We start from the raw sequence: 26852 nt of genomic DNA on the forward strand, positions 1-26852 counted from the left end.
ATGGTTCACACTTGGTTTTTCCAAATGAAACTGTCAAAGTGTTAAACACTTGCAGATGCTCCTTATGAGAGCAAAGATACCAAACTGACCAACACAAGAAACCTGACATATAAGGCCGTGCCATACTAAACGCAAATGCAAATAACGTGGAAAGCAAATGACAAATCTTTGGTGGAGGCAAACGTCAATGATTTCTTTTGCAATAACATATAACCCTTGTTCTACTAGACATTGAGGACAAAAAATCCCAAAATATGCACAACAGTACTTATTACCCACATTGTGTTACCGCAAACCGAAACTAAGCCAGAATAAAATTCCTGTTTTTTCAGAGGGTTGCAGAGGCCACAAATACAGGGGGAAAAAGGTGTTTTTTTTTAAATAAATAAAACACTCCTAATTGTTAGGAGAAAAAGAATCAACTTTATTGAACAGCACTGACGGTATATCTCTAAGGTAATTTCTTTTCTTGTTTAAAAATTATCTCCAAGTGTACACATTTTAAAAATGTGTTCTTCTAATGCCCTTGACTTCAACTTTATGAACCTTTTCATTTCTGTGCGTAACACCGTTAGGTCGAATTTTCTGCGATTGCCTGCACTCCAAACATTTTTGTTTTTACCAACTCGCATTTTGCATGGAGTATGGCACAGCCTCACGTACACACACTGGCGCCGATACCTACGATCCAAGTTACGATCAGATCCCTATTTAAAGAGGCGTGACGGCGTGCTTGCCTCTCACTTTGACTTCGCGTCCAGCCCCAGCCGCCTGCGTCGGATCATCATCTCTTCCTTGCACTTCTGCGAGATGACGTTGCGGACCGAACACTCGCTGATGCCGAAGGTTGCAGTGACTTTGTCTGTTGAGGAATAAAAAAAAAAATCAGGGTTTAACATTTTTTTTAACAGATGTCTGCAGTGTTGTAGTCGAGTACTTTTTTCCGAGTACCGAGTACCGAGTACTGCCGAGTACTTAGGTTGCCGAGTACAAGTACGAGTACTTGTAACCCCGAGTACAAGAACGAGTCTGCGAGTACTTGTACTTCCGAGTACGAGTATGAGTACGAGTACTTCAGAGTACGAGTACGAGTACAAGTATTCGCATTTTTCCAAATACGGCCATACGGCAAATGGTTCATTGTGCGTAATTGGCCCAGGCCCAGTCAGATCGATATACAGACCCACTCATGGCTAGCTGTTACATGTGTTTGTCCGGACTTGCACAGAGGAAACTCAGGAAATCTCGGTTTCTCCACAACCCAATCAACAATTTCAAACTGAAAGTATCGATAAAATAAGGCCATTGTAAGTGAAGCTATAACATTTTCCCCCCAAGTACTGCTATTCGAGTACGAGTACTTTAATGATCGAGTACAATTTTGACATGTTGAGTACGAGTACTTTGCTGCCCGAGTATGAGTACCGTCATTTGGAGTACGAGTACTTTGACATTCGAGTACGAGTACGAGTACTCCAAAAAAAGCACTCAAGTAATACTCGAGTACGAGTACCGAGTACAAGTACTACAACACTGGTAGTCTGTGCTTTTCGACAAATCCCTGTTTTCCAAACATATTTCTTAATTGCACATTTTCTTTTATGAATCAGGTGTGTTTCTTATTATGAACCAGAAATGCCTACAATGCTTTTGTTCATGTTTTGTTCGCACTCACCTACGACATTTTTTACCACTGTGGGATCCAGTTGCGCCTTGGTCAGTGTCTTGGACTTGCCACCTTTCCCCGTCAGCGTACTGGTGGCCAACGTCTCCCGGTCAAAGAAAGACGTCAGCAGTTTCTTGGTCATCTTGGCTGGCGAGTCGCGTGCTTTCAGCACAGCCCGCTGCATGGGGCTGGGCTTGTGACGCTTCTGGGCATTGCTGCTTGCCTGCGTAAAAGTAAAAAAAAGACAATGTTAAAGCTACAGTCCATCATTTGCAGCTATCCAAAAAGTAACTGACGTAATTATTGTTGAAAAATAAACTTGGTTGGAAGATAACAAGGGGACTAAACTCCCTGTGAAATTATTCTTTCTGGCATGCTGTAATTTTGAAGAAATCAACAAAAGAAGGCCTTTCCAATGGTGCGTCTTAAGACGTACCGTTGGAAATTTTCTTTAGTAGTTCATATTTTTATTCGGCGAAGCACGTGCAAGCGTTGGCACGACGCACACAGGCGCGTGGTTGCTATAATTCGTCGGATCAGTGTGCGACATCGCGTAGCTGCAATCGGCTCAGTGAGAACGTGTCTCGGACGCTGAATTCAGGCCCAATTCAAAACATGATTCAGCAACGTTTGATTTAAAATGGAGATCCTATAATGCTGTTTTTCTCGGAATATACAGCTGAAGCTGAGCTGAAACTTCATCGGGTTAGTTATTCAGCACCCTGCTTTACATTTTGAGCCCTTACGTTGCTTCAAACGAACAAAATGCACAAATTACAAATGATGGACTATATCTTTAAGTCTGTCCCGAGCCAATGTGGCCCATCAGGCCGGCGTTTATCTCCGGTTTCAGTAGCATGAAACAAATGAGAATATGTCTACTCCCGCTGGTGGATTTTGATGGACTTGGTACACGTGGCTTATCTGCCAATATCCTCCAAAATGGGGGGATGGATTTTGATGGAGTTGGGAAGGTTAGGGTGACTAGAGAAGGTGACGTACCGTTCTGGGCTTGTTGGAGGCAGCGCTGCCTTGGACTGCTTGGTCCTGTGGATTCAAGGCTGACCAGCGGGGTTTGCGCAACTCATCACGAAGCGTCTTGCGTATTACATCAGGAATACCTTACAATCAAACAAAGTAGAAAAACACAGAAAAAAAGGTTAGTACTCATCAAGACCCTGATAAAGTAGGATATGATTTGGGGTAAACCCATAGAATCTGGTAGGGACTGAAAACAAAACCCGCGTGTGGACCAAGGCAGGAATCGAACCCAGGCCACGGTAGTGGAAGGCGAGGAAAGAACCACTGCACCAACTTGACTCCCCTGCCGCATTCAAAAGTGAGCAAATTTTGCATAACTGGGAGATTATCAATTTAACAAACAAGAACTTCATTTTTGGAAGAAACTTGAAGAAAGAAATAAAAAAAAAACCGGGGAAAGAACTTCATACTGGGCCTCCACTCAGACTCCCTGCACAAAGTCTACGGGCCATGACAGGAAAAGGAAGAGTATGAACTAAGAAATTTTGCACTCTTTACATGGTGTTTCTTGGAAAGATTTCCATATACGAAGTTCACTCAACACTCTGTGTACAAACCCTTTGAGAGTGGACTGAAAAATTCTAAGTGTTTTCTAAGAAAATGCTTGTATTTTCTCACTGCTCAAATTGACTTTGATGACATGAAATTGCTATCTGGGGGCTTGTTAGTCAATACAGAGGAAAATTAGTGAACTTCGCATATGGTAATCTTGCCTGTTTCTTCATCAGATTTACAACTTTTGATACTCTTCAGGTCATATGAGGGAATATGAGAGGTGGCCCAGTATGGAATTCTTTCCAAAACCGGAAAGTACATTTCCATGTGATACCTTGTTGGAGTCGTGTGTTGAGCTCCTTCAGTTGGTTGATTTCCTGTTTGGTCCGTGCTAACTCTGTCTCCAGGTTTCGTACCTGTTCCATCAGCTGGTTCTGGGCCTGCATCCCGTTGGCGTAAGGGTTGTCCACCACTTGCATCGGGACGGCGGTATTTCTTAACTGTAGAGGTGAGAAACATCATTGCAAAGTCAGGGCTTAAATTAGCCCCATAAATGTGGCCTATTTACTGGACTGCCTCCGTAAACATAGGCCACACATCCACATGTACAAAAACGTGTCGCATTTGCCAAATTTAGATTTTCGCATTTAGGCTTAGTTTGTAGGTTTTTTTTGCTTTAGAAGCATACTCACCCTCTTTATAGGCTAATCAGAAAGTGCTGCCTTTTTCAGATGTATATTTTTCGTGAAATTTCCAGATTCATTTTTACACGTTTGCGTATCAAAATTTCAACATGAAATTTCACAAAAATTAGACATCTGAAAAAGGCAGCACTATCTGACTAGCCTATAAAGAGGGTAAGTATGCTTCTAAAGCAAAACAATCCTACAAACTAAGCCTAAATGTGAAAATCAAAATTTGGCAAAGTGCGACACGTTTTTGCACATGTGGATGTGTGGCCTATGTTTACGGAGGCAGTCCAGTAAATAGGCCACATTTGTGGATGGGGCTAGGCTCAAATTAATGTATTAGCCTTAACCTCCTTGGGTGTTCTGGCGAGACACCCTGCTGAACGCAGCAACATGCAACACTTGTCAAAATGACAAGCCTGCTTTGTGTAGTAATCTCCATCAGGTCAAAAGTCGCATGGCCAAACTGCCCCAGAGTCTGTGGTCACCAACTGCAGTAGGATACAACTGTGGCATTGTTCAATGGATAGCTCTCATTGTCTCAGAATTGGCTGTTTATGCACTGTTTTGATGGCCCAATGCAGCAAGGTCCCACAGACTTTTACACTTGATGCACGGTGCACCAGTTTTACCTTGTACAGGGCGTCTCAGAAAAAAAAACCATAGCAGTCAACAATATTTTTTTTCTGAGGAAACTTAATCGTGTTTTTTTACCCTTGACAGGATTTTTGTTCTGTGTGATATGGACCTTTTGTTTAAAAGTTACGGTAAAGATTGTAAAGACTGTCAAAATCTGTTTGGGCAACATTCTTTACCTTCTTGGTATGTGAATGCCTTTCATTAGATACCAAGTGGCCAAACTTGGAATTCAAGTCATTTAATTTAATTAGCTGTATCTCTAGACTGGGTTGTCCAAATGAGATGGGATAAAGACCATTGTGTAGAGTATTTACTACACCTTCAGACTCTATAGATAAGTTTTGCAAAAAGAGAGTGCTAGTTTCTTTAATATTTATGGATTGACGGCTACTTTTTGTTTAGACACCCTGTACATTGTATTTATTGAATGATGAATCCATCACAACTTGTGCTTGGGTAGTTTTGATCGCTATAAGGAGTGACAGGCAGGACAGTTATAGGCAGTGCAGTGATTAGGGCAAGGAGTTAACCTTACACTTTTAATAAAATTAGGGGGGGAAAAAGACTGTTCTCCAAACGACTTGGAATTTCAGTAGCATAAAGGCTGGTTCATACTTCATGCAAATGTGAATGCATAACAAATTTGACATCATGAAGCATTTGCTGTAAACTTCACTGTAGTTGAAATGTGCTAAACATTTACAAAATTGCAGCACGAAAAAATAGTTGCGACGTCACAAATTGGCATTCGAGCTGAGAATGAACTGGCCTTAAAGGCCCCCAAAAAGTCTGCGGTTTCTGGTATGAAGCTAGCCCAAAAAGCGGTGTGGAGATGCGGGTATTTTTGATTTTTTTCCCTTACTGTTTTTTCTTCAAATGTCGGCTAATGTTGCAGATGATGCTTCAATCCCCTTAAAACTCTCAAAAATATCCTTCAGATTTGAGCTTGAGGTGACCTCAGCAAGGCCATAAGGCTTGAGAATTCTGCACCCACTTATGATCTCGATCGACACGAACATTCTTTGGGAAATTTGGATAGTCAAGGCAAAATCAGAGAAAATGGTAACGTGGTCAGACCATACAGCGACATCGACAGCGTGCATGAGCTGCCAGGCTGGTCATTAGTCTGCTCCCTTACATACTGTGCTAACTAAAAAGTGTTTACAGGTTCCAGATACACGACCATCGCTCCCTCAGTCTGGCATCTAGATGCACAATTACAAAATTGCAACACCGTCTGCAAATGGTGCCCAACTAAATTTAGTGCAAAATAAATGGGAGCCCAGAGAGGACACATAGAGCTTATACTCGATCGTAACCCCATAAAAAAAAAACATGTTAAAATTGTGCAGCAGCAGGATTCCAATCAAACCAGTGAGTATGGCGGTTTTGAGACATCACCTTACATTGAAAAAACAAAAACTGTTAATTTTGCCGACGCACATGGCTACGGCCACGTGCGCGCAGACCAGAAACCGGAGAATTAATTTTTCTGGGCTTTAGGTATGCCAAACCTACATGCACAGGTACAGGTGCAACCCCCGCGGTAGTGTCCTGTCCCCCCGCCAGGAGATAGTGGGTCCTGAGCTTGTGCTCTTCCTCACGCGCTGCCAGCTGCTGCTGCTGCTGCTGCTGTTGCTGCTGCTGGAGATGATGATGATCCAAGACTCGTCTCATGGGGGGCTCCGAGTCCACCACCACCACCTCCGGGCCGCTGGTCAGGGGCTCAATCTTGACCGTGTATAGGTCATCCTGCAAATTGAAAAAAAACCCGACGGATTCTAAATGGAGACTGATCCAATTATTGTGGTTTTTTTTTTGGGGGGGGGGGGGCATAAATGACAACATGCAAAAACAAGATGGCCAGCACAACGATACACTCAACGTAAATATGCATACCAAATTTCACACAAAATAAGCCTGAAATTACGCCACCCACCCCCCCCAAAGGTAAGACAAAAACAAAAAGCGGAAAAAATTCCGTACTCGGACGTCACTTTTTTCAATTAATTTTCTAGCGCCAAAAGTTACATCTTTTATGGTTATTCCTCCACTTTCCCTCCTCTACTCTCACCCTCTCCTTTCCTTAATTTCTATTTATCAATCAGTCACTTAATTACTTCATCGAGATTTGAACCTCGGACACTTGCTTGATACACGAGACTCTTAACCGCTAGGCCGCGCACGATCGCTGTTGCAATGATCAATCTTTGGACGTATTTGAAGTATCCATTGAAATAAACTAAATATTCATGAGAAAATAAATATTCATAATGACGTATTGCACTATCATTGGCAGGCTCATGCGACGTCATGGTTGTTGATGTCACGTGTATAACGTACCGCTGTCTTTCAGCCACTACAATCAGTTTTGACCGGCTGCTTCAAGTTAGTTCTGCACGACGTATGCATCCAAAATGTGCTCTAAAAACACATTTTGAGTAAATTTTTTTCACCTTAACACAGCTTCCTGGATTTCTCTTGGTTCAAATGACAAGGTGAGGTGACAATTAATATGTTTGGCAGCAGATAAATTGACGTCCGAGTATGGAACTTTTCCCCAAAAAGCTTATGAATTGTTTATTTAACCGTGAACCAGTCTCACATTTTTTCCAATCTCACATCTTTGAAACCCATCTACTTCTTTGTTTTAAAACGTCGTTTTAAAACTTAACTTGTTTTAAAGGGAAATAAAGTCCGAAATTGCATTAGGTCTGATTCCCATCTTGTTAATACAAATTACAAACTCACAAGAACAATGAAAACATGGGACCAGACCAAGATTCATCACGGTAAAAAATTCTAAGTCCTGAAAACACTCACTGCGCAAATCAGTGGCAGTGCCGTGCCGGTAAAGAGAGCAAAAAAATAATTGGAGACCAGTTCACCGTCAAATATCCACTGCCAAACAAGCACTGATTCTTCGAATTAAAACAGTGAAAGAAGACTGCTTATGGTGGCAGAAGTCAATTCATAATTTTAAAACATTGTTTGGGGCTAAAAAGAGGAGGGGCCCGTAACTACACAGTCGCCTTCAGCAACACAATTTACATCATGTATTGACTGTCCGGAAACTAGGCAACCTATGTTCCATTTCACAAAAACAAAATGAGAGGGTCCTTTTGCGATTTTTCTTGCAACATCAAAAACAACCAAAACATTTACAAAATCTTACAGAACTCATTGTTATGTTACTGGCTATTCTTGATCCACATCAAAGATTTACATCCGGAAAAGCGTTTCTCAAAATTGTTAAAAAGTCAACATATCCACATCGGCATAAACAAAGGCTCGTAAAACACATGGAGAGCGCCCTCAAGAGTTTGCGGGCTAAAAGTAAACAAGAAACGTACTTGTAAACAAAAGATTTTTCGACACGTGATTATGATGATTTAATTGTGATCCAAGCTAATCAGCATACAGAAAGGGATGAAACGTCACAGTTAAAAAAAAACAACCACTGATTAAATGAAGTTCCAGAGGCTTTTTAGGCCGGGACGTGAATTTTTTGTATAGGTGGGTTGCATGCTCCAGTCATGAGCACTTCTATTGTTGATGTACCCTAACGTGGCGCGGCCCCGAACGTGGCGCACTTGGATTTTTCGCCGGTAGCGCCTACCTAGAGCAAAATTTTAAACTGAAATTTCACAGAAAGTGAAATTTCATCAAGTTCTAAACGGTCCTGTTCATAAATCGCGAGTTTATATACCCGTAACAAAGTTAGAAGGAAAAGCTATTTTGGCGTGATTTTCCGATTTTGTTTTCAAGTGCAAAGTAAACCCTTTGACAATGCCCTGAAAAATAAGAAAATAATTTTCTGACAAACATTTGGCTGGGCATGTAAGTAAAGATATTAATTTATCAAGTTTACAGGAATTCGTAAGTGTTAATTTGGAATTTTCCAAGATTTATTCAAGTGCGCCACGTTAGAGAACACTCCGCCAATTTGTGCCCAATTTCCGGACACCACCGTTTTTGAATTTCATATTAAATTTTATGAAACTGAAAATGTTCACAGAGGTAAAATAGCAAGCATTGATAAGTTAAAAGTTCTAGTATTTCATTGCATGAATTTGAGGTTTGTCAACAAAGAGGTTTGGCAACACTACACGAGGAAAGTCGGGTAAGCTTCGAAGTGCGCCACGTTAGGGAACACGACTATAGCTAGCCCGACTGCGTCTGGCCGCGTACTGTACGGCCAGACGCAGTCGGGCTATTCTATAGCCAGGTTGATCGGGCCAGTAATGTTTATTCGTGAATAGACCGAAGTAATTTTGGAAGGACATCAGCGCTGTAAGAAGTGAAAAGCTTGAGGGGTCCCATACAATCACGGATCCTACACACAAGGATTAACGACTCGGCCCAACTCCTGTGGTTAATAGACGCGTGATAACGGCCTGTACTGGTGGCAAATACCATGAATACTTTTTCAACAAAGACCACTGCGCGCGGTGGCTTTCAGATTTGTAAGGCTCTGCGCCCGATCTGGCCTCGAAGTCTGTCAAGCCAGCGAATTATATTTTTGAATATTCATGAGTCTACGTTTTTGGTCTTTATTAAGGGAATAAATGTGTGCTCCGGAGGTTTTTATCACTCGTTTAATACCGCTTAGAGTCTGGGTGCTGATAATTACCCGAGCCGGAGGCGAGGGTAATTATCAGCTTTTTTTCCAAATTATCACTTTTTTGTGTTGTTATCACTTTTTTGTGTTGTTTTTTGTGTTGTTATCACTTTTTTTCCAAATTATTTTGACCCACCCACCCACCCCTAATTTCGATTAATAAAAAACTGATTTGTTAATATGCAGAAGTTAAAAACCAAAACATGTACATGCACTTGCATGTACATTATACTTGAACATGTACATGTATACCCATGTATGTCACATGTCATCCAGAAAACTTTTCAGTGACGGCGTGATGTTGTCCGTCTTCCTCGCTTGCACTGGTGGCCTTCAGTTTTCTTGTGTTTTGCCAGCTGATATGCCGTTGGGAATGACAGGTTGCAGTCTTAATTGGAAGCCGCAAAGATGTGTTTAGTAGGAAGGGGCGTAATCATACATGTCGCCACTACAGTTTTAAGTTAAATGGAATGGAGTTTGGCCGCCACCATGCATTTAAGTTTTTATCAGACTTGTGTTTTCTTAAAAAGAAGTGGTTTTCTGGCTAGGAAAATAGCAAGGAAGAACCGGTTTTGTGCAAGCAAAATTCAGGGAATAATCAGTTGATATTAATAACTTGTTGGAAAGTTCCATGGTCATTCCAAGAAAGTTGCCGCTGTGAATTAGGGTTTAAAACATGGGAGGGGGATGGGATTTGCTATCAGCATCAGCAGGGCCGTTCCTCATTCTTTTCTTTTTATGGGATGTATGATAACATTGGAGTACGAGGGGCTCTGCGAGCTGATGAATCTTTTTTTTTTTAAACATTGTGTTTGCAACCAGCTAGGGAAGATTTTCGTTTATTTAAGACTTACAAGCACTGGTATGGATACCTGTGTAGTTATATGACTAAACTGCCTAGAGCGTATTTGTTAAGGTTATTTTTCCTTTTTTGGAAATTCAATACGCATATAGGGAGTAAAATCAGTTCCACTGCTGGGTTGCGGTGATGGGTGGGTTATAACTTGTCAACACATACCTCGCCAGCGGGCCCATTAGATTTAGGTGATAACCGGAGAGCGGGAGTTTAAAAAAAAACCATCCGGTGTTTAGGTGACGCAGGGACTGGTTTGTGTACATGTGGTTTTTGTTTCTAGTTCACTTAATGTTTTGATTTATACCGGTGATAATATGCCGTCCCACCTGTTTTTTCTTTTTTGTGTGTCGGGGGAAACAGTGCATATTTTCTGTGCCCTTTTTACGCACTTCATCAGTCACCCTTTGTTTAATTCTTTTGTACGTATTTACTTTATTGCTAATGATGGTAAAGAATATTTTACGCGTTAGCTTTTCTTGTAATGATCAAAGTGGATTCCTTATTTTTTATTTTTATTTCGAAATCCATGCCCAAATGACCATTATGTTAGTTCTGTTCTTCAAGAAATTCCAAAAGGATTTGAACGTTCTCCTCATCCAAGTTTTTTTCTTGGTTGGATGGTGGAGATGGGTTAATCCTTTATCGGACCAGGCCATCTTTTATGTTTTTTTGTCGTTTGTATGCCAGGATGGGTTGGGTCGCAAAGAGTGCACTGAGAAAATCATTATCGCTGATCAGATTCCAGTGTTTCAGAAGGGCCTGCTTAAGAGCTGGGTGTTTAATTTGTGGGTTGTAGGGTAAAACAAAGACCAGCGGGATATTCTTTTCGGTTTTTGCACGCTTTTTAGAGTTCACGCGAGTTTCGCCTTTTGGGGGAAGAAGGGCTAAATCTTCTTGGTTGTATCCGCGTTTTTGTAGTTTGTCTTTGAAGAATTCAACCTTCATCATTACATCCCACTGGCGGGCCTGTGCGGGTTGCGTGTCCTTGCGGAACAAAATCCATTGCTGCTGGGCGGAGGCGAAAGCTGTCTCTTTGCAGCTTTTCGACAGCAAACATGAGGCACAAACAAACCTTTCGTACGGTGAACTTGGGTTTTTCATTATTAGCTTTTGCTGTTTCCAGAAACTGCAAAGATCGGCAGGTATTTCGCATGTTGTGAGTGTGACGGCACATGTTGTGACATCCATGGTGGTAGCCATGTTGTTTACAGTCGAGTCGTGGAAATGCCGCACTCGTCGTTGTACGTTCACGCATGCATGATGCATGCAGTATAGCGAGCGCAGGCTGCGATAGTCTTGGACACCAGGGGTTGAATGGTCCAGTTTTTATAGCGATTGGTAATCAACGCCCGCGGCGTGTAATAGAGCCGATCTAATACCGCTTAAAGCGGTATTAAACAGAGTGATAAATACCGACCGAGCACATATTTATTCCCATTCATAAATACCTTATCCGTAAAAAAATATCAAATAATTCGTTCAAAAAATCCCGATTTTGTTCAACAAGTTCACTTCATGCTTTTTGAAACATCCCTCTAGCAAAATAATGGAGTGTTCAGCTGGCGAGTAAGATGTAAACAACCCTTTTATGGAGATTGAAGCGCGCGTAGCATGTTCTGCGCGATGTCACGCAGAACGCACCTGGGGCGTTGCGTTTTGAATTTAGAACTATAAAATTCTGTCTCGCTTGTAGTGTTGCGCATGCCTACGTGAGGATTGTGAACGTTCAACCAATGAAACGGTAAGAGGCACTGGCTTTTTAGGAGTCCACATTTTATTGTGACACTGGAAAAGTGTTTAAGACCAGCTAGCCATGTCTTTATCATCCGTTTAATACCGGCCACATGACGGGCTCTCGACCAATAGGAATAGCTAAACTGTCTGAGGTATTTATGAATATTGAATTCTGATAAGTGATAACTACATAACCGTGGTAATGCCGAGCACAATATCTTTAGCTTTAACAGGTGCACTGTACCGTTGCACGTGGGGTGGGGGGATTTTCACCATGCGTTTTATAGCTCCAAAATCGTTTGTTCACAGTCATATATATGTAAACAAAAAAAGAGGCGCAAACACGCGTACAACGTTATGTGTACAATGAGTGTACATGTACATGCCGTATTATTACTTGGTGTTGGTGATACATTTTTGTGTACAGAAGCTCGTTACAACTTAAGGTGAAGGGCATTGTGCTCATTGTTTAAAAGAATCAGCTGCGTGCAATTCTTAGGACCCGATCCGCGATGGCAGAGGTAAGTTTTTAACTGGATATTTCATTGTTCAAATCAAGCATTTGCGAGTAACTCACCTGCCGACTTCAACAAACGGTTGTTGAACTATAGGCCTAATGCGATTACCGCGCTGTAGGCCTACTGTCCGCCACGGCACCGTGCGCAAATGTAGGCTAGATCATGGAGGAACGTATTTTTATTGAAAGATTCCCATATCAAATTTAGCAGGGAAAATATTCAAGTATTTACTGAGAAAACACGTAGAAATTTTCAGACCAGTCTCACGGTTTGTGCACAGGGTGACAATGGTGGCCAGATTATATCTTTCCATTTGTATACATCCATGGCCAGATCAAGCTTGCGAACCCCAGCTGTAACGCTCATTGGAAATTCGACTAGAGCGTGGGGAAATCGGGAGTGTCCCTTTCCCCCCATATACACAGTGTCCTGAAAATAATGGCGCATATAAACCCCGCCATTTTCGCCAATTAACAACCGGAATTTACTGCAAATGTTTACACGGGCTTCAAGGGTTACAGATTCAGCTTGAGAATACCGTTTGTTTAATTAAGATTGCTTTTGTAAATCCAGAGATATATGTTTGAATAATCGCAAAGCCAAAAAAAAACCCATTCTGTGCCACTTTTAGGAAGCGAGTGTTTCAAAGATCAGACAATACCAGTATGGCTCTTTTGCTAAATATATCTTTGGATTTACAAAAGCAATCTCAATGAAACAAAGGGTATTCTCAAGCTAAATCTATTACCTTGAAGATGGTGTAAACATCCGCAGAAAGTTTTTGGTTGTAAATTAGCAAAAATGGAGGGGTTACAAAAGCAATCTCAATGAAACAAAGGGTATTCTCAAGCTAAATCTATTACCTTGAAGATGGTGTAAACATCCGCAGAAAGTTTTTGGTTGTAAATTAGCAAAAATGGAGGGGTTTACATGCACCATATTTTTTAGGACGCCCTGTGTAACGACATTCAGCATGGATCCATAGATTTTCCCGGTCTTACACTACCAATGCTACAAAAACTTTCATCTTCGGGCCTGTGAGTGACCATAAGAGGGTCCTATTCCCCTCGGCTCACAGTCTTGCACTAGTGACCTCATTGCCAGTCTACATGTGTATAATAAAAATTAATGGTACGAGCCCCCACCTATTGATTATGCGGAGCCAAGTGTCCACTAAACCCCCCGGCTATGTAATTGGAAGGACACGGAACAAATGTAATGATATGCCAAGATTTACAGCACTAAATTGCCGAATTTGCAATGACTAAGCGAGGTTACGTTTCCAAAGCTAGATAGATCGTTAATTGGGGGAGTTATAGGTAATGATACGGTAAGGCCAAACAAAAAAAAGTCTCCGGTTTCTGGTATGGAGCTTGCCCAAAAAGTGGTGTGGCGACGCGGCTTTTTTTTTTTTTGTACCTGATTTTTTGCTTCAAATGTCGGCTGATGACTGCAAATGGTGCACGACTAAACTTAGCGCAAATATATGGGAGTCCAGAGAGGCCACATAAAGCTTATTCTCGACCATAACCCAATCTAAAAACACGTAAAAATTGTGCAGCAGCAGGATTTTCATTTTGCCGACGCGCATGGCTACGGCGACGCGCGCGCATACCAGAAACCGGAGACCTTTTTTTTTGGCCTAACGGATGATTTTTTTCAAAGATAACGCAAAGGGGACTCGTATAGCCGAGCCGTTTAGGAGGGGAAGGTTGGCGGTTCGAATCAAAGACCAAAAACTGGAATACGCTCTCTGACGACCCAACAGTAAAATGGGTACCTGATTCGTTCAGGGAAGGTAAAACGGCGAGAGGAGAGGACAGGTCACCGCCACTCATATGCCGCGCCCAAGACACAGTGGACCTCTAACATCCCACTGCCCCTATGGCCAGTAATGGCTATGGGACCTTTATACATTTACCCTTGTTCCCGGATTGTGAAACCTCTCAAATTCGAATAACTTTTATTCTCCGACCTTTTCTTTGCTGTTTACTTCGAAGCCCGTGGATTTTCCTTAATCTTCGCAAGTTCTCTGTTTCCTTATATATGGCAAACAAGCAATTGTATCTGATTGATACTACAGCTAATGCCTTCTGGATTAACTGATTGTTGTGTAAACATGTACTTCCGATATGCCATTAGATTATTAATGATACTGGCCCCATCATATTTTTGTTGCTGGTACATCGTTACAGCGTGCAGTAAGCGAGCAGTCGTGTGCATTTCAGCAACTCCGGAACGGCGCAGCATCACCCGCACCCAACAGGTATGTACGTCACGCAGTGTAATATCAACGCCTTTTGTTGTTTATGTTAATTTTTGGAGTTTAGTATAAATAATAATAATAATAACAAAGCATTTGTAAGGCGCACAGTATCTGACAAAAATAGTCATTCAAAGGCGCCGGTCAGTGAAAAGTCAGTGTGTGTGAGGGTAGAGGTCATTATGTGTGAGAAAGAAACTGATTGAAGAGGTAGGTCTTTAGTTGGCGTGTGAAGAGACCTGGTCTCAGTTGACGATGTTGAACCATTTCCTTCAGATACAGTGGGGCTAAGCCATGAAGAGCTTTGAAAGTAAGAAGGAGAACTTTGTAATGGATGCGGTACTGGATTGGTAGCCAATGAAGTTTGTGTTTCGAAAAGTCCTGGAGAAACACAAAAGTTACATTTTGCCTATTTACTTCCTACAAACTTCCTATAAACTCTCTTAGAAATGCACACATTCCATACCGGATGTGATTTCTTTTTCATTGCGGACCATGTGGACAAAAATTGAGCGTCGTATGATATGCAAGTTGACCCTTGGTGAATTCAAAACGGAGCCTGAGCGATCGACTGACGGGAATTAAAAAATTACAGATTTTCCTAAATGATTACGCCTTTCAACGAAAAAAAAACCATTCATGAATGGGCATAAAACAGTGATGACTCGGTCTTAACGGCCGTTTCAAACCTTGCAGGGTCGTGGTCGTCATGACTTGCGGTCACAAGTCACGCAAAATCTATCCAATCGGAGCGTGAATTCATCAGAGTATCCCAGCGTCCTGTTTGCAGGGCGGGGGTACGAGCCGGTGTGTTTGCTGCCACCAACTTCTCAAAAGTCTCCCATTCACGAGCCCATTTTCGCTCGCACCCCCGCTCTGCAAACAGGACGCTGGGTAGGGCTGATGACGAATTAACGCTCTGATTGGATAGATTTTGCGAGACCTGTGACCTGCAAGTCATGACGACCACGACCCTGCCTATAAGGTTTGAAACGGCCGTTAAGACTGATTCATCACTCTTTTATTCCCATTCATAAATGCGGTGCCCTTTTTGGTTGAAAAACATAATTATGAAGGAAAATCTGTTTTGTAAATTTTCAACTCCCGTCAATTGCTCAGGCTCCGTTTGGAATACGGGCGATTCACAATAGTGCGCCTCCAAGAGTTTGCAACGCGTTGGCCAATCACAATGCGCGAAATCAGTCGACCTTTTCCAAACGCACATTGGGTCGACAGATTTTGCGCAGTGTGATTGGCCAACGCGTTGCAAACTCTTGGAGGCGCACTATTGTGAATCGCCCGTATTCACGAAGGGTCGAAATGCATATCAGTCAACGCTCAAAATCTGTCCACATGGTCCACATGAAAAAGAAATCACATCCGGTATGGTGTGTATGTATTTCTATGGCAAACTTTTCGGATAGCATTTGCGCGCATTGGCTAACCGCGGTCTACAGCTGCAGCCAGATGATTTATACATAGGCCATGATATTTTACCCAGAATGCCAGCCCCACTTTGGCACAAGATTCTGTGAAGCTCATCTGCCCTTCCCAGCGCCCTGTTTGCAGGGCGGGGGTACGAGCGAAGAGCCAAGCAATTCCATTGTCAAAGCTCATACAAGAAGTACATCATGTATGTGACTTGAATTGGGACTGTGAAGCTCATCAGCCCTTCCCAGCGCCCTGTTTGACATTCGTCTGATATAAATCAATTAGACAAATTTGATTTCTGAATTACGAGGTTTTGCTTAAAAAAAATTGTCTGACAAAAGACGAAATTAAACATTGGAAGTGCACTAAATCGCTGTTGATGCACGAATTTGAATATTAGAAACGTTTTAAAAATTTAAAAATAGCCGGGAAAACCTATAGTAGAAATGAATTTGTGACTTAACTTAACGATCCCCGCGCCACTCGCTCCGCTAAGTCCGCTTACAAAAAGTTGACTAGAGTAGTCTAATTTTCGTTCAATCAAGTGAAGAAATTTTGGCGCTCTGGCGCCCTCTTGTGATAACGAAAGATTTACTTGTAGCCCCGCCCACACGAGCACGCGACACCTGTGCGATGATTTGCTTTTGTGAACAAGAACTCCAGATCATCCGTGCGGAGTTGTGCTTGTATAAGCGGGAAACGGTAGTATGCATGTATAAAAATACGAGTACATGTAATATGTACATGCATATTGTCATTTGATAAATCGACCGTCTGACCATGACAAAAGGCTTTTGACCTGAAATTGAAAAGGAGCCAAGAGGTAAACCTTCGGACAAGGTTAACTCCTATGCCGATCAGTGCGGTCACGTGATCGGAATCTCCGCCTTAGTTAGAGAGTACAAAGTTGAAATCAGGTGACAAAATTTGTTCATTCAGAAAAAAAAGAGAATAAATTATCAGCCGTGTCATGTGATTTGCACAGTCGGTTTCATTGGCTGCGCTTGTGGGTGTGATCACGATTTTTTTTATCGGGACCTTGAAAGTACAGAGCTGAAAAACTGGTCTGTCACAGTTTCGCACTTGTAATCTGGTGCTGAGTGGTGTGACCCCGGTCGCCGTGCGCGAGAACAGGACAATTCTAACCGTCGTCAAGTTGTTTCGACCTCGGTGGCAACAAGTGCAGGCTACGCTCCGGTGTAATCGTACTCAATACTACAAGTCAGTCGAACTCCTGGAGGAAAAATCCACTAAAACAAGAAAACACAATTATTTTCTGTATCGATTGGAAATCTGTGTAAACATTTCTCGTCATCAGGAAAATGGCCTGGACCCGAGGCAAGTTGACCGTGCTGTTGCTGGCGTTCCAGTTGGTGTTTCTCGTGTTATTCGGGGTGCTAGCGGAGTACGATCCGTCAGCGGACGCCAACCCTAAAAAAAGTCATGACAATACAACCGAAGAGCATGGGGACGGGGACCTGGCGGGCTTCGCTAACCAAGTGGACCTGTACTACCCAAGTAAGTTTGTGTTTTCTCTCCTTTCTGCAGTTTGTAGGCAACCACACGCACGAACGAACGAGTTTGTGTGTGTGTAGGTATAGGTTTTTTCCAGTGTTGTATTCGATGCACTCGTGATGGATCACAAGTCATCCAAAGTCCATCACAAGTCCATCACAAGTCCATTACAAGTCCATCACAAGTCCATCACAAGGCCATCACAAGGCCATCACAAGTGCGTCACAAGTCCATCACAAATCCATCACAAGTCCATCACAAGTCCATCACAAGTCCATCGCAAGTCCATCGCAAGTCCATCACAAGTCCATCACAAGTCCATCACAAGTCCAACGCAAGTCCATCACAAGTTCATCACAGATACTTGCGCATTACGTCACAAATTAATTGTACGCTCGTGTTTGTTGTGATGTATTAATTTCAGCGAAAAGGCTCATTTTTTTTGCAATGCGTTTTGGTGACCAGCCCAATGGGAAATAATCTCGTGCTTGAGAAATCTTACAAAACTACCATCGTTTTTTTGGATATTTTTTTTTTATTTGAAATGGTTTTCATGCACAAAGCACTTCATAACACAATGCCGCAGTACATAATGGGATCATTCAACCTTAATGCACCCAGCTGTAGTGGCCTCCGCTCCAGTAACAACCTTAGAGTTCCACGCACATTCAAAAAGGCAGGGGACAGGGCCTTCTCAGTGTCTAGTCCCCGATGCTGGAATTCCTTGTCACACAACATCCGCAACATCAGTTCTCTTGACAACTTTAAGGGCAGACTGAAAACTGATCTGTTTTCTCCACATAATCTGTAACTTGTCTTCTGGAGTTGTCCTTAGTCGCGCATTGTTACTTGCGAAAATGCGCGCTATAAATCGTGTTATTATTATTATTATTATTATTATGGTTTATTAAAATAAAACGTCATCGCGGCCAAAGGCCTAATTGAGACATTCATACACATTTATATAGTTAATCCCCCCAAAAAAGATAAAAAAAGAATAATTAAAAATACATCGTGTTTATTACTTTTTGTATCAGTCGGGTATTTTTGTCAGAAAGACTTGAACTTTGTACTTTTCCCTCTTCAACTTCTTCCGCTGATAATCGTATTATGTCGTGAATACTCTGCACCAAAGGTAGTTCTAGCCAACTTACATAGGACCATATGCTCAGTTTGCCTTTTTTTTAAAATTTTAAACCACAAAATTGCTGAAAATCTTCAGTACGATGAAATGTTAGCTCAGTGGCTGCTGTGTGCAGAGTCGACTCTCGTTATTACGAGGTTCTCCGGACTTAGTTATTAAACTTCCTCGTATTATCCGGAAGCTTGTCTTTTGCGGAGAGCCATTTTCCCCGCGATCGTGTCCACAAACTACATGTAATGTGGATGCAATGCATGTGTTTTCTTGAAATGGTACCGGTGTCATATGAAAATCGGACTCGTATGAAAATCGGACTCTTTTCCCTTTTATTGGTTAAACCCTCTCACGTGACCGGTCCCTCTCCTAATTACCTATGCATGAGCATGCGCAACACCACCAATGAGTCCGCATTTCATAAAACCTAAATTCATGCTACACCGGTACAGTGCTTTTCCGTTCAAAACTTTTCTAAATGTAAAACACATTAAAGTGAGACGGGTAATTAGTGTATACATGTATACATTTTGAGAAGACAGAAAACATGTACATTTCGAGGTCTCGTATTGGATTCCGTTGCTAACGCGCATAAGGGTCCACTTTTTATTAACAATTTTCAATGAGTGTGTTCTTTCGATCGAAACCATTTCTGACGGAATAACTTCACAGAGTATTATGGACCATCCCTATTACCTTCACTTTGTGCATGGTTTTCTCATTAAACGGGCAGGTGCGTTTCCGGGCAATTCCTATATTTTAATCACGTGTCAAGTTCATTGTTTAAAAAAACAACAACATTTTCCACTGTAAAGATGAGGGTAAAAATAACAGTGAGGAATATCTTGAAGCTCTCCTGTTCTGTGTGAATATTCTATATCGACGTCTGTGGGGCCGGTGTAGCGTGAATTTAGGTTTGTATGAAAATCGGACTCATTGGTAATACTGCGCATGCGTAAGTATGATAATTAGGAAAATGACCGGTCACGTGAGAGGGATTAACCAATAAAAGGGAAAAGGGGTCCAATTTTCATAGGAGTCGGATTTTCATGTGACACCGGCTTTTCACGGACCAAACGTCCTGTCGATCTCACTCTCCGCGACGTCCTATCCAGGGCGTTGGCGTTGGTAAAAGCAACGGCTGATTTCGTGGAGCTCTCATTGGCTAGATTTTGTTCAACGCGTGACCCCAAGGTCAACGCGTCTGCGCGCACGCACAGAAAGCGCGGACACGCCCAACCGAGCTCACTTGTTAATTCTGCATCGGGCCAATGGCAACCTCTTCCCCAGTGCTTACTTTATTTCCAACGTTGTTTCCAATAGTACACCCTGGATAGGAAACTTCCTTCCTGCATCCTGATTCGATACCGCAATTGGCTAGAAATGGATTTATATCGTGTACTTGGTGTTGTTATTCACAACGTGCAGTACGTGTTTTCGCGATCATTCGTCCACGCCTTCTCGAAAATATTCATTTCCTTTCCAGTTTGTTAATATTAATATGAAATGTGATACTGCATGTTGTCTCGTTAAGATCGTAACAGTTTAATTAAAATAAAATCATGTTTTCGTAACTCACGCCATGCTCGCGCTGCGACGAATTGATTCTGTTTTTACCCCAGACACCGCATACAAAAACAAACGCAAATGTAACGCACAGGCAGGCACCAGACTACTCCTAATTTGCATACGTGTTCAAAAATCTTGCACATGCAAATGATCCAATACCAGGGTGAGAGAGCAGGTAGTGGTGGGCGCGTACTGCTCGACACCCTGGGGACGAGGTTGGGCCAATGGACCATATTAAGGAGAATCCATTTGTGTTCGTGTAATTCCTTGAGTGTATGATTAATGTGATGGTGCCAGACTATTTAGCGTTCCGAGCCTCACTTTAATTGTTTTTTTGACAATGTGGCTTAAAACATTAGGATGTGTTTAAATCACACATTTAAAATTATTCATCAGAGCAGACTGGCACTAACTGGTAATGAACTTTTATTTCATTGCTTTAATTTCTACTCGCAAGTTCCAAAAAAACGAGAACCTTACCTCGCTTTCAATTTAATAATTTAATATGGCCGTCTCGTGAATAAAGTCTATAGCATACAACGGCTGATTCCTTAGAGCTCTCATTGGCGAGATCTCGTTCAACCGTGACCCCGAGGTCAGCGCGTCTGCGCACACGGACAAAAAGCGCGGACACGCCCAACCAACCGAGCTCACTTACTTGGGGCCGATATCGGGAGCTGCTAGCACAGCTATTTGCAATGTTCACGTACAGAAAACAATCATTTGCTGAACAAAAGCGGTTACCAGCCAAAACTGCATGTTACGTGTGTTGCCTGTGACTGGTTAGCAGCTCATATCTGCTTAGCACGTAATTGTGCTGAGTACTATTTTCTTCTTAGCAGGTACATGTACTTGAAAGGAGTCCAGTTGTTTGGAAGATTGCTTTGAAGAACCGGACCAACACCCCCAATTAGCGTGGGTGTTCCAAATAGTGTCTTCCAAAACACAATAAGAGTTTCCAATGAAAAACAAGCTTGGAATAATACACGGTGAACTGTTGAATACTTAGTGAATCCATAATAGTACACACCTATCTTTTGCAGTATGTTCAGTTCCTCGATCGACCACAATTAGGGCCTATTTCAACTTTCAAGAGTTGGTATGCGGGTTGGTTGAATTTTCCTGGAAAAAGGTTCGCGCTATCGTTTGTTCGAGGTAATTGCTTCATTTTCGTCCGGATTTTTCCCAACTTAAGATGTCCTCGATATTTACTAATTCAAAAATTACCGCCTCAACTAGTCTGGTTCCTGACCCGACGATCACTTGACGTCTCTTGATGGAACATAGGGTTGCAGACCAGTAAACAATCGCCGGCTGAAAATCGGAAGTCCGGGGGAAATGTCATTTTAAGCCTGGGGGCTGTATGGTATTAAGTATGGGGTGCCTTTCAGAGTAATGAATACTACACCCCCTGCCATCCTTTGCGAATTGGCCGCAAAACTGGCTGGCCAATCAGTTTTCCGGTGTGCTGATCTCTGTGGTCAAACCCAGTGGATAATCGAGCACGTTACCGTCACATGCTCAGTTATTATTTACCAGCATATGAACTTTCTGGTGAACGGTAAATGGGCCCAATTTTATATCTCTGCTAACCGCAAAATTCCACACTTACAATCAGCATTTTGTACCAACAGCGCTAGCAGAAAATTTGTGCTAAACCTGTGAGCACAAACTCCATATAGTTACGGGATGTACGCATGCGCAGAAGCCAACATTTCTCGCTACCTGTGAAATACGCTCACCGTATTAGGCCAAAAAAAAAAATAAGTCGGTCTCTGGTCAGCGCGCGCGTCGATTTTAATCATGCGCGTCGATCTTTTTTTTTCCAAAATGTTCCGCGGTAGCTCCAACAGTGCCCTCTATTTCCGCACCTCCTCATTTTTTTTTTACCAAAGAGCACCAAGGAATGGGAAATTGCACCAAGGCAAATGATAGAGAGCACCAAGGCAAATTATGAAGGACACCAATGTACATGAGGACACCAAAAAAGCAAAATAGTACCCCACCTTGTCTGTACAATCCAAGCTTGAAGAAAAAAAAAAAAAAGCCGCGTGGCCGCGTCAATTCCGGAACTTTGGTCTGACCAGAGACCGAATATTTTTTTTTTTGGCCTTAGCATGGAATTTTCTGCTACAGTAAGCAGGTTACTCGGTTCGGATGGTAAAGTGTACCGTCACCATGAGAGCGAACGCTGGACTTTGATTTGGCTTCTTGATGCGTCTTCCAAAAAGATAATTAAGGGGCTGTGCGATGCGAGGTGAAGACATTGAAGTGGAGGGTCGGAGGGCGATCTTAAAGTTGATTCTGTTTCTGCACCGAATTTGATTAGCCAGCGAAGTTAAGTAAATAGCTTAGAAGAAAGGCGCACATCCTTGAAGCAAGTGTCTTTTTAAAACGTGCCTCTTGATTCACTTATTTATGAATAAGGGAATAAATGTGTGTTCAGGAGGTATTATAACACTCCGTTTAAGACCGGTGGGAGCCTGGATGGGTGATCGCCGTAGGTAATTATCACCCATACAGACTCCCACCGGTCTTAAACAGAGTGTTTAATACCGACTGAACACATATTTATTCCCATTCATAAATACCTTTTCGGTCAAAAAAAAAATCTTTTCGTTCCAAAAATCAAAAGAAGTCAAAAACTAGACGTTAACAACCATTGTGTTCATCAATTTTACTTCATGTTTTACGAAACACCCCTCTGACTATAATATGAAATGCCCCTCCACAACTTGTTACCTTATAAGGACATTGCGTACGCGTCGCGCGTACTGCGCGATGTCGCGCAAAACGCAGCTGGGCTGGTGTAGTGCATAGATATAGAATATCTATGGTGTAGTGTGAATTTCGGACTATGAAATACTTATTCACTGGTAGAACATTGCGCATGTATACGTGAGGAATGTGAGCGTTCAACCAATGAAACGTTAAAAGGCACCGGATTTCATGGGAGTCCAAACTTCATGTGACACATGAAAAGTGTTTAAGACCGTTTAAGACCGGCCACGTGACGGGCTCTCGACCAATAGGAATGCGTAAACTGACTTAGGTATTTATGAATACAGTTTAATAATTACGTTTTGAGTAAGTTTTCATACATTTCTTCCCTGCTTATTGTGGTGGTGTGTTTGTCTACAAGGTAAAAAAACTATCGAGTTTCATTCACTTTAATGTGACTGCCATTAAATTGCAAAAGAGCAGCCTGATTTATTTGTGTGTGTGTCCAATACGCGTTTGTGTATGAAGGCCAATCCACAAACAGCTTTTTTCATGATACACATTGTATGTTAACCGTCTTGCTCAACTTCATTGGAAGTTCCGCCCATCCGTTAGAGAATCAACTTTAAGATCGCCTCCGGCCATCATCTTTAAAAGTGTCCTCGCCATGCACAGCCGATTAAATCTTGGAGGCGAAACCCCAAGTGTCCGGTATGCCTAATCTTTGCTCTCATTGTTACGTTACGCTATACTGTCAGAACTGGGATAAGCAAACACCGGTAAAGCCTTATCGTTCACTAAACCAAAACTCTGGAAAACTGAATCCTCAAACAGCAGACCACATGGCATCGTTCAAGAGGCACGTTTTAAAAAGACACTTGCTTCAAGGATGTGCGCCTTTCTTCTAAGCTATTTACTTAACTTCGCTGGCTAATCAAATTCGGTGCAGAAACAGAATCAACTTTAAGATCGCCCTCCGACCCTCCACTTCAATGTCTTCACCTCGCATGGCACAGCCCCTTAATTATCTTTTTGGAAGACGCATCAAGAAGCCAAATCAAAGTCCAGCGTGTTACTTCATATAATTCACAAGCCTTTGTTTTTTTTCTGCACCCATCTGCGGCATGTGTTATCCATTTCTACAAATTCATAAATTCACGACACATTTAACTTTGCAACAAAATATTTCACGGCTGTTCAGGATTATTGTTCACGTAAGCTTTAGCAATCGCCACTTAACTAATTAACAACCACTGTTACTTTGAGTAATTGTCAAGCCCTTGCTTATTATCTGCGAACATCGGCATTTATTACTAATTTTTACAAATACATACTATATGTCGCTGTGGCATATACCGTACATGCCTGCTATTTTTTTTACACACGAGATATACATGTATGTGAAGTAGGCGTACACGTGTATGTACACACAGGCATTATTAACGGTGCTTAACACACGGGCCACCTGTGCGGCAGTCTGAAGTCACGTTTTCAAAGTATACATTTTGTTCTCTATTGAATATAATCGGCATTATGATAATGCCGTCGTAATTTGATAGGTTCAGTGCGATAATATTACCATCTCCACGCCTGCTGTTCGTTGGACATTGAACTTGTTGACTGGAGAGCTCAAAAGATGGCGTGTTTTGACCTCAGATAACCTCTACCATTAATAATGATTATTTTCACATAATTAAACATCAGTGAGCCTTTTGTGTGTTGGCCATTCATAAATCGAGTCAAAAACGGTAGATTTCAACTCAAAAAGAGCCTCTCCATCAACTACCAAATATTGTAGCTAATTATTCAAAGGGATTATCGATCTGCTCATGTTGATAGGCAAGGATCGTTTGCATGTCTTGCATTTTATTTGTTTCCTACAACAACAGCACTCAAAATCCACAAGTTAGAATAAATGTTCAAAACCTAACCTGTTGAACTTTCAGCTCATACACTTTTCGAAAAAAAACCCACAACGCACAGCGTTCTGATCATGAAACACAGTTCTTGATTTCGTCTAAGTGAAAGCAAGCCAGACGGAATAATTTCACGGAATAATTTCACGAGCGACACCACTTCGTGTATTTTAGACCTCAATTTCACGGGATATGTTTAGTACTAGTACGATCCTTAATTCAAGTAAGCCTTTTGATAATAATTCGGTAGGCAAGGCCAAAAAAAAAAATAAGTCGGTCTCTGGTCAGCGCGCGCGTCGATTTTAATCATGCTCGTCGATCTTTTTTTCCCAAAATGTTCCGCGGTAGCTCCAACAGCGCCCTCTATTTCCGCACCTCCTCAATTTTTTTTTACCAAAGAGCACCAAGGAATGGGAAATTGCACCAAGGCAAATGATCGAAAGCACCAAGGCAAATTATGGAGGACACCAATGTACATGAGGACACCAAAAAAGCAAAATAGTACCCCACCTTGTTTGTACAATCCAAGCTTGAAGAAAAAGAAAAAAAAGGCAAAAAAAACCCCCCAAAAAACCGCGTGGCCGCGTCAATTCCGGAACTTTGGTCTGACCAGAGACCGAATATTTTTTTTTTTTGGCCTAACTTTTGGGATAAATGCAAATCATCCTATGTGCCTTCCGTACAAAATGTATTTCCTTGGGAACAAAATCTCACTCATTCTTTTTTTTTTTGAGCTGCGGGGACTTACACTGGGGGTATTGAGTTACACGCAAAAATGGGCTGGTAGTAGGCCCTACTTGAAATTCCAAACAATTCAGTCCACATTTTCCCTTCCAAAAAAGCCCCCCATGACGCTGTCCCGCGGCTTCGTCTTCGGCTCCAGCTCCATTGCCAAACTGCTCACGACGCCGGGGTTTGGGAAACGGCCGTATTCCCCCACTGTATACGGCTTGTAAAATGGTTTAGTTGGAACGCGACATACTCTTCTATGATGCAGCAGCTGTGCACAGAGCTGGACCCTGAGTCCACAATGAGCCACGCCCACGACTAGGGATTCAGTGTACACATTTATGTTTAAATATATGAGCAGATATTTTTTACGGTATCATTTCAGCCAACTGTGGTTACCATGGAAGCAATTTGATCGCTTATGGCCCATGGGTCGGCGTCAATGTACTATTTTCCCCGCGCCTAAAATACCAACGCTGCGAAAGGATTAAACTCTAAATCCCATCACGCAAGAGCAGGGATTACTTGTGGATTTCCGTAAGCCTTCCTGCGTTCAGGAGATTCTTTATGTCCCCAGCTCAGCGTTCCAGTTATTGTTAAATTTCTTTTATTCGCATGGACAGTAAATCAAAATAGCTCTCTAAAATCCCCAAGTTTTCGATCACTCATTTCCCCCATAAGTCAAGGCTGTGGATTGTTCATTTTGTCAGTGTATACAATTGGGAGTATATCAGAAGCAGATATTCGAAATGTATCATTTTAACTAGTCGTAACTTATTTCCGCCTTACACAACAAGTTTTCTTTTCCGTGAGCACTGCGTGAAGTGTAAAATAAACAGTGAAGATATGTCAATTTATTCACTGTAAACTGTGTTTATTCTACACTAGTCGTGTGTTTGTTGTATAATTTACTCCGTTTATTCTACAATATGAAGTGCAGAGTGCACACAGTGTATTGCAGAAAACACAAATTGTGTTTATTTTCTACACTAACACTTTATCGTGGGTATTTTACATTGGACATTTTTATTATACATTGTATAATAAACTGTTAAACTTGCGCCATCTACATTGTACTGTGATTGTTCCCCGCCATATATGTGTTTCTTCTACACTTGACATCGTGCTCATTCCACACTCAACTTATGATATAACATCATTAATATGTAATGTCGTGTTTGTTTTGGTTTGTTCAGTGTTTCTGTGACCTGCTCTGTACACATTGTTTCATACTCGCGGGGTTTCTTGACACGGTTATCTGAATGTGGTAGAATAACCACTAGCCGATGTTCATTGGCTTATTTGCTATAATAT

The 26852-nt window shown here is 41.9% G+C and overlaps 2 protein-coding genes across 6 annotated transcripts in view; one reads left to right on the top strand and one right to left on the bottom strand.

Annotated features, from left to right (window-relative positions):
• Nucleotides 1–382: 382 nt before the first annotated feature.
• On the bottom strand, nucleotides 383–7844 carry LOC119736104. Its single transcript, XM_038210115.1, has 6 exons — nucleotides 7706–7844; nucleotides 6049–6282; nucleotides 3537–3702; nucleotides 2669–2787; nucleotides 1676–1889; nucleotides 383–862 (listed from the first exon to the last, which is right to left on the bottom strand). The coding sequence occupies exons 1-6, from the start codon at nucleotides 7712–7714 to the stop codon at nucleotides 741–743; spliced, it is 864 nt and encodes a 287-aa protein (XP_038066043.1). The 5' UTR covers nucleotides 7715–7844; the 3' UTR covers nucleotides 383–740.
• Nucleotides 7845–11973: 4129 nt separating this feature from the next.
• The window catches only part of LOC119735788 (ammonium transporter Rh type B-like), a 47132-nt gene continuing 32253 nt past the window's right edge, over nucleotides 11974–26852 (top strand). For 3 of the 5 annotated variants that reach the window (XM_038209718.1, XM_038209717.1, XM_038209719.1), the window contains exons 1-3: nucleotides 11975–12262; nucleotides 14455–14525; nucleotides 17272–17471. In XM_038209718.1, the coding sequence (XP_038065646.1) occupies nucleotides 12254–12262; nucleotides 14455–14525; nucleotides 17272–17471 (280 nt within the window). In that variant the 5' untranslated portion in view covers nucleotides 11975–12253. Of the gene's footprint in view, nucleotides 12263–14454; nucleotides 14526–16629; nucleotides 16871–17271; nucleotides 17472–26852 lie in introns of those variants that run through there. The other 2 variants (XM_038209716.1, XM_038209720.1) reach the window with 2 other exon arrangements.

Source organism: Patiria miniata, unplaced genomic scaffold (genome assembly GCF_015706575.1).
Source record: "Patiria miniata isolate m_02_andy unplaced genomic scaffold, ASM1570657v1 HiC_scaffold_29, whole genome shotgun sequence".
Lineage (NCBI taxonomy): Eukaryota > Metazoa > Echinodermata > Asteroidea > Valvatida > Asterinidae > Patiria > Patiria miniata.

Coding starts and splice junctions, on each gene's coding strand:
- LOC119736104 (XM_038210115.1), bottom strand. Junction 3,703..6,048: donor TTGCACCTGTACCTGTGCAT/GTAGGTTTGGCA, acceptor TCACCTCTACAG/TTAAGAAATACCGCCGTCCC. Junction 1,890..2,668: donor CCTCCAACAAGCCCAGAACG/GTACGTCACCTT, acceptor ACTTTTACGCAG/GCAAGCAGCAATGCCCAGAA.